Below are 8,319 nucleotides of genomic sequence, written 5' to 3'. Positions count from 1 at the left end.
ATGTAGGGTGGTATCGGGAGGGAGTTTTTCAGTGAGTACTAACAATTCACCTGTGTTTAATTTCCAACTGCTTAATATACCCCTGGCCCCAAGAGGTAGGCTTTAAGACAGAAGACTGTATTAACCCACCAATTGAAAGTTAAGGCTACATTCAGCACGCTCACACCCTAGACCAAACACTCAGTAGGCAAACCACTCCCTGGGTGGAATCTGAAGTCATTTCCATAACGGGAACTGGAACTTAGTTGGATCCTTAGACTTTTAGGCAGGAACCAACTACTTCCCTATTTCAGGAACATGAGGTCTAGCAACTAGCTACACCTGTTGACAACAGCCTTAAGAGAGCAGAACGCTCTGATTTACAACTAGGTGAGACCTTGGTTTGCGGGAGAGCACAATAATTTTGAATGAACTAGAAACAAGTTCCAAACTCTCCGACCTTTGGCCTCTTTGGACCTCCACAGAGAAGCGTTCAGTTAACTGCCATCCTGGAGACTTCAGGCCTTTGTTTCTTGAAGAAGCAGAAAAGGTAAGTTGCTAGAAAAAAAACCAGAGATTAACACCTGTCCTAGCTGTACTGACATAAGATGAATGTGCCAGGAAGAAGAGCAGACAGGCCCTTCACTGCCACATCTTGGAAAACTGAAGGGTGGAGGGTCCCAGCTGCTGGATGGATCAAGTGTCCTGAATAGGTACCCACTTGAGCCTGGAGAGGTGGTACCAGCATGGATGTCCCAGTAGCTCGGCAGTCAAAGGAGTGGTGAAGATCACAGTGTAGGGTCCTGTCCATCGGGGCTCAGGAGACCTAAGAACTAGCTGGGGTTTTTTGTTTGTTTGTTTGTTTTGTTTTGTTTTGTTTTTGAGACAGGGTTTCTCTGTAGTTTTAGAGCCTGTCCTGGAACTAGCTATTGTAGACCAGGCTGGCCTTCAACTCACAGGGTGTGCACCACCACCACCGGGAAGAACTAGCTGTTTAAGGAGTGCTCTGTCCCCTGGGGAGAGCGCGGTGGGAAAGTATGACAAGGCAAGAGCGTGAGAAGAACCGCCCTGCAAGAATGCATGGAAAAGACAGCCTTAAGTGGGAAGGAAAGGGTCCCACACACCTCCACGACAGAAATTGGCAAGGGGGTGCTGTTAAAACAGAGTAAGTAGCTCCAGTAAAAAGTCAGTGAACTTACCCCTGCCTGCAGCATTACCTAACCTAGGAGAGGGCAACAGGAGTCACCAAGTCTGGGCAGTGTCAGGGCTGAGTGGGTCTCAGATGCCAATGGTAAGGCTGGACTTCTGTGGTGTGGCATAAAAGTCACACCCACACAGGGGCATTCTGATCCCCAGTGACCAGTGACGGCAGCCTGGGCGTGGCCTCCGTGGCCGTTGAGGGTAAGGGTGGTCAATGACTCTCCTGATGGCATTTGAGGCAGGCTCTTGGCAGAGTTGACTTGGGCTGAGCTCTGGAAGGATAGAGTTCATGGTTGACTTCCCTTGTCCCCTTTGTGGGGGTCACAGTGGCCTCAGGGCAGCTGTTAAGGCTTGGGCTTGGGAGCATAGCCTTCTTGTCTGTTGGAAGGACTCAGCTGACTCTTTTTGGACATTGAAAACTTTAAAAGCCATTTTTACCAACTGCTATAATGAGAGTTCGGGGACCTTCCTCAGATTTTTTTTTTTTTAAATTTTTCTAGCTTTTTCGTCAAGATGGCGCTGAAAGCAAAGAAGGAAGCTCCTGCCCCTCCCAAAGCCGAAGCTAAAGCGAAGGCCTTGAAAGCCAAGAAGGCAGTGCTGAAAGGTGTCCACAGCCACAAAAAGAAGATCCGCACATGGCCCACCTTTTGGCAGCCCAAGACCCTGCGGCTACGAAGGCAGCCTAAATACCCCCGAAGAGCGCGTCCAGGAGGAACAAGCTTGACCACTATGCCATCATCAAATTCCCCCTGAACACTGACTCAGCCATGAAGAAGATAGAAGACAACAACACACTTGTGTTCATTGTGGACGTCAAGGCCAACAAGCACCAGATCAAACAGGCTGTGAAGAAACTCTACGACATCAATGTGGCCAAAGTCAACACCCTCATAAGGCCCGACGGAGAGAAGGCGTTGTATGTTTGGTTGGCTCCTGATTATGATGCTCTGGATGTTGCCAACAAAATTAGAATCATCTAAACTGAGCCCAGCCGGCTAATTCTAAATATACACTCTTTCACCATAAAAAAAAAAAAAAATCTAGGGGCTGGAGAAATGGCTCAACAGTTAAGAGCACTGACTGCTCTTCCAGAGGACCAGGGTTCAATACCCAGCACCCACATGGCAGCTCATAACTGTCTATAACTACAGTTCCAGGGGACCTGGCACCCTTACGCAGGCAAAACACCAATGCACATAAAAATAAATACATATTTAAAGAATTAGAAATAAATAAATAATGTGGTTTACTTTTTTTAAAAAAATTTCTGGTATCTGGGGCTGACAGAAATGAAATGGCTTACCAGGGCTGCGGCTCCCCTGGGGAGGCTGGGTCAAGTCGAGTATACTGAACCAAGGTCTCTTGTAATCAATTTAGAAGAATGGCCAGGGTTTTCATCAGCTAGCTGTATAATCTCTCAGAGTTTATCAAAATTAAAACTGTCCAAGATCATTTCCATACCTTGAAAGAGACAGGTGACCATGAGGCCTTGCCTCTGCCACCCATTTTGACCTGGGACTGAGAAGTCCCAGTATGGTCCTGTAGCTGACACTGCCACATCCCCTACAGGGACCATACTGTCCACCAGGTGTGTCTGCATACTGTCTAGCTGCTACCGGAACTCAAGTTCACTCCTCAGGAGTGAGTGTGGAGGCCTGGATGCCACAGAGGTCATGCCAGGTCAAATCATAGGCCTGGGACAGAGGAGAAACTCCTGGTTATAAACAGGATTAGCAGAGAAGGAGCCCGACCACTTTTTCTATCTGTGAGTGGTCCTGAAAAGAGAGGGGAGCATGGACTGGAACAATTCCATTGGCTCCAGCTACCTCTCAGAGAGGGCAGAGTAGGGCGGGAGTTTGAGAAGAGACCAAGGAGGATTCAGGGAGATTAGGCCAATGTGTTGAAGGAGAACAAGATGTGGGTTGAAGCATGGAAGGGTAGGGAAGGGTGGTAGGAGGAAGGGGAGGAGAGGAAGGGGGAGGAGGGGGAAGGGGTAGGAAGGAGGAAGTTGGCCCTGGACCTTTTTGTCCCAGAGGTGGGTGAAGCAGGGAGGGGTGGATGGGGGAGGAATAAGAGGAATGTGAGGGAGTTTGGCCAGAGAATGGAGGTTTGGCCCCCATAGGAGGTGGGTGGGTAGGCAGAGTTCAAGGGAGTAGGGGAGGGGCCAGTGTCTCCAGCAGCATGGTCAGGGCTGAATTTTCAGGGTCCCAGTGCCCAGATACGCGGGAATCTGGAGGCACTGTGACCCTAGGCAACAAGACCAGTGTTGTGAGACACTGGCTCCTGAGGAAAGGGCGGGAGCGCAGAACCAGAAACTGTGGGCATATAGGAGTTCTGACCGCTTGTCCCACGCCAGCAAAAATTTTCCAGGTCACAAGGATGGAACACTCGAGTCCCATTGACTTCAACAGGCATATTGAGGCCCGGCCTTAGTGTACAGAGAAATCAGGCATTCGGAACACATGGTGTCAGTCCCAATTTAAAGAGATTTTATAAAAGAATGTTTGGGGATCTGGTTTCCAATGGCAGGTGCCCATCTCACAAGTCTATGCCAGGGCCCAATGCCTAATGCAATGAGTCCACAGTGGTAGGCTTTAGGTCAAAAAGAGCGTTTGTGGGATATTCCCTTGAACAGAATATCTGAAGAGACTCCCAAGGGGCAAAGGCAGGTGTTTGTCCTGGTCATGGGCCTGGCACAGCCGCATCTTTGGCAGGACACCCTGAAAATCGGAAGAGGCCCAGGGCTTCTAAGGCAGTGACTTGGAAGGGACAATTTACAGTCGAAAGCCAATCTTAGCCTGGCAGGGGGCAAGTATGGGGGAGAAGGGTGTTTTTCCACCATGTGACCCAGACTGGTGGGACCTCCACAAGAAAAGTTGCTGTATCCCAATAAGCCTCTCTGCCTATGCAGCAAGCCAAATCAGACCAAACCAATCCATTAAAAAAAAGGCCAGGTTTGCCAGGAAGTAGTGGCGCATGCCTTTAATCCCAGCACTCAGGAGGCAGAGGCAGGTGTATCTCTGTGAGTTCCAGGACAGGCTCCAAAGCTGCAGAGAAACCCTGCCTCAAAAAAACAAACAGCTGGGGAGTGGTGGTGCATGCCTTTAATCCCAGCACTCTGGAGGCAGAGGCAGGTGGATCTCTGTGAGTTCGAGGCCACCTGGTCTACAAGAGCTAGTTTCAGGAGAGGCTCCAAAGCTACAGAGAAACCATGTCTTGAAAAACAAACAAACAAACAAAGCCCAAGTTTAATGGGTAAAATGCTCCCAGATGATTTTCCAGCCCTCCAGAGAGGAGACAGGAAAGAGAGACTGAAAAAAACACGTGTCTGTTTTCTGGGGAACAGTTTAAATACCACTGTGAGAGTGGTCTTGAGCATCTCTGGGGGAGGGGTCATTATTTGGCAGGCTTTGAGATGCAGTAGGGTTTGAAGATGGGGGAGGGGACTTGGAGTAGAAGTCCCACCAGAACATTCTAGACTCTTTGGGTCTATGGATGCCAGGGGGTGGGGTGAAGCTTCCACCTGAACAACTGTCTGTGACTCTAGTCCCAAAGGATCTGATGCCCTTTTCCGGGCTCCAAGGACACTGGACACACATAGTACACAGACATACATTCAGGCAAACATTCATACACATGAAATAAATGAATAAAATTGTCCCAGAAAACATTTTAAACTATGTTACCAGGATGTTGTTTTGACCAGGCCTCTCAATGGGCATCTCATGAACTCTATATTCCTGAATTTGGATTCCTTTGGCATTACAATTCATAGTTTGAAATGTTCGCACAAAAGGATACTGCACCTTTTTTTTATTATGGTTTAATTGGCACAAAGTTCACTGAAGAGCATTTGCTTTTTATACAGATTTCCAAATAGAAAAATACATTAACACAAAAAATATGGCTTTTTATATCAAATTTAAACCATCTTCAAAGAGAATACAGTTTTTTGGGGGGTTGTTTATTTGTTTCCAACAAAGGCAGTTTTTGTGTGGGTGTCTATCACACACACTTAACCCTGTGCCAGGTTTGGAGCCAACAAGACTTGAATCTCACTGTGGATCTACTTCTTGAAAGCAGCATTATGCAAGCATTAACATTTTTATTTACAACAGAACATTTAGAAGGTGATAGGCTCCACTGAAGTCTTAGAGTAACTTTGGAAGGCACTGCTATGCATGGCCTGCCCCTTGAAACACAGGGCATAGTTCAGATATCGTCAGAAGCAAAGGCCTTAATGACAACTTCGGTGTTTCAAAGAATCCTTCATTTCAGTGACAGAAAAAGCTTAGTAGCTGTGGCTAATTTTGCTGGAGAGGGGATCAAGGACAATGACAATAAATGGTGGATGTTGAATTTTAAAAGCCTTTTAAGGGTTGGTGGGTACGATGGCTCCACCTTTTTTGGGGTGGGGGGGGGTCTTTTTCTCAGTGTTCTCAATGTAACCCTGGCCGTCCTGGAACTAGCTCTGTTGACCAGGCTGCCCTCAAACTCAGAGAGATCCACCTGCCTCTGCATCTAGAGCGCTGGGATTAAAGGCAGGCACTGCCACTAACAGGGTGATGGCTCCACCTTTAATCCCAGCACTTGGGAGGCGGAGGGGGTGTGTGTGAATCTCTGTGAGTTTGAGGCCAGCCTGAGCTACAAAGGGAGTTCCAGGACAGCCAGGGCTACATAGTGAGCCTCAGTCACTTGAAAACTACCACACGAACGTTTATATATATATATATATATATATATATATATATATATATATTACAAGTTCTGCCAAACAATTAGTGTCCAAAAAAAAAAAAAAACCACCACAGTTTTTACTTTGTAAAATTATAATGGTGATTCCCCGCCCCCGGTGAAGTTCTTTGGTGATTTTGGTTTACTTTTTTTTAAGCCACTTTAAAAGAATTTTGCTCTGAATGAAATGCCTTTTGCCTGAAGAAGTAGATTCTATGAAGAACATTTTACTTTTTTTTTTCTTCGAGACAGGGTTTCTCTGTGGCTTTGGTGCCTGTCCTGGAACTAGCTCTTGTAGACCAGGCTGGCCTTGAACTCACAGAGATCTGCCAGCCGCCTCTGCCTCTCGAGTGCTGGGATTAAAGGCGTGTGCCACCACCGCCCGGCTATGTAGAACATTTTAAACCACCCATTTTGGTCAAGAAGATACTGAGGCAATAGGAGCACAGCACAAGGTCTTGGCAAGATCACAATTACACAGATGCCCACTTTCCCGGTGAAAGTACAGGCAACAAAACACTTTTCTTAAACGAGCATACAAACGTGACTTTTTAAATATAGACGCTGATCTCCCTCTAGATAGCAAAAAAGCAGGTGTTTTAATTAAAAAGAAATACCTTCGATTTCACTAGTGGGAGAGAAAACAAACTGGGAAATAGCAATGACACCCAGCCTGATGGTAGAGTCTGATTAGGCGTCAACAAAAAACTACAGCCTGAGGGTGCCAGACACAAATATAAATATGAAGAGAAAAGCAAGAAATCGTTTCTTAGCATGCACACAGCAGAAGCACCAGCTATGCTCAGCCGTGGACTGAGCCAACAGGCCACAAATAAACACCTGAGTCTCCATGACCCTGAAGCCAAGAGCCAGGAAATCTGACTTCGCTGGCTTCCACCACTTAGCCCACCCCTGTCCTACAAACCCTTCCCGCCACCAACCGCACCTATAGGCAACCCAGTCTACAGATACGGCTATAATTTTTACATAAGCCTTCCCTTTGACAAAGTGTGTCAAAGACAGTGCGCTGAAAGACATTGGTCCAACGTGTACATAATATTGGCATTCAAGTGTTCTAGAAGGTCAACTATGGTGTGGATTTTTAAATCTGGATTAGCTTTTCATTGCTCAGAGATCCTAATGTTTCTAACGAGACTCTAATGAGAGTCCAGGTCTATCTGTGCCATGGCAGGTGGCGGTGCCATCAGCATTTTACACAACAGATACAACCTTTCATGGCTGCAAACTCTTGAATACCTGAATGACCCGCCACCATGGGCCCAGGCTTTACAAGGCACTTTTGGCTCTGTGAAATAGTTCTCCCAATTCTTGGATAAGTAAAGCTGCAACAAGTTACAAATGGATGCTGAGTTAATGTCTACTGGAGACGAGGAGAAGCAATTGGCATTCGATACAGTGTTATTCACCATTGTTCATCTCACAGTGCGGGCTGGATCTCTGCAGCACAGCTCACGGGCAGGAGCTCTGGGCTGCTGCAGTGCACATCTGGAGTCTGTCTCAACAGCCGCACAACCCCTTCTCCTTCTCCGCACTTAGCTGATCTGCAGAAGTGTGGCCGTTGGATCGCACCACACCTTCTGGAATCCAGGACTTGTCCACACACCGTTCCATCCGCTTCATTATCAGGTCCAGGAGCATCTCAATTGCTTGGTTTATGTTCGTCCCGTTGGCAGCACTAGTTTCAAAATAGGGGATTCTGGAAGGACAGAAAAAACTCAGTTGACAATGTGGAAGGCGGGGACAGCGACCTTTGTCCATAATTTTTTTTAGCCATTCACAATTTAGAGAATAATTTTAGGATAAATATACATGACAACAGTATGACTTCAATAGCGACCAGAGAGGAGGCAACACTATTCCCATGATCATAATTCAATGTGGCAAATTACAAGGAAAATGAATTCCAGTCCAGTATGTGTCTCTCTCAAACCAGTTCCTTCATATCTCACTCTTCAAAATGGTATCGTTTACCAGAGCCTGCCTAAAACAAACTCCAACTTAAAGGAATGAGATCATTGTAACTAGCTTAAGCAATCAGTGCAGGGCCGGGTCTGCACTTGTCTCTCTCAGACAGTAAGTCGTCCTGAGACAGAGTGTATGTGTAAAGAAAACTGGACTTCTATGAGGAGGGAAGGGGTAGGGTAAGAATGTTGTCTAAGCAACCACCGATATCTGCCCCAGAAAATAGACCCAGTGTTTTCCTAAGAGAAGGCAGAGCCAGGTATAGTGGTGCACACCTGTAATCCTAGTTTGGGAGGTAGAGGCAGGAGGATCACAAGTTCAACGGCAGCCTCACAACACAGTAAATTTGAAGAAAGCCTGGACTACTTTAGACCCTGTCTCAAAACAAAACAACTCAGAAGATATAAGAGAAGCGGGGGAGGG

At 46.8% G+C, this 8,319-nt stretch overlaps 1 protein-coding gene across 1 annotated transcript in view; it reads right to left on the bottom strand.

The window, feature by feature from the left end:
- Positions 1-6,489: 6,489 nt before the first annotated feature.
- Rab27a (RAB27A, member RAS oncogene family) overlaps positions 6,490-8,319 on the bottom strand; it is a 50,189-nt gene continuing 48,359 nt past the window's right edge. Inside the window, exon 6 of the mRNA XM_038322032.1 lies at positions 6,490-7,630. Coding sequence (XP_038177960.1) covers positions 7,432-7,630 — 199 coding nt within the window. The 3' untranslated portion in view covers positions 6,490-7,431. The remainder of the gene's footprint in view (positions 7,631-8,319) is intronic.

The sequence above is a fragment of the Arvicola amphibius genome, chromosome 3 (genome assembly GCF_903992535.2).
Source record: "Arvicola amphibius chromosome 3, mArvAmp1.2, whole genome shotgun sequence".
Lineage (NCBI taxonomy): Eukaryota > Metazoa > Chordata > Mammalia > Rodentia > Cricetidae > Arvicola > Arvicola amphibius.
This window is presented reverse-complemented; position numbering and strand designations above follow the sequence as displayed.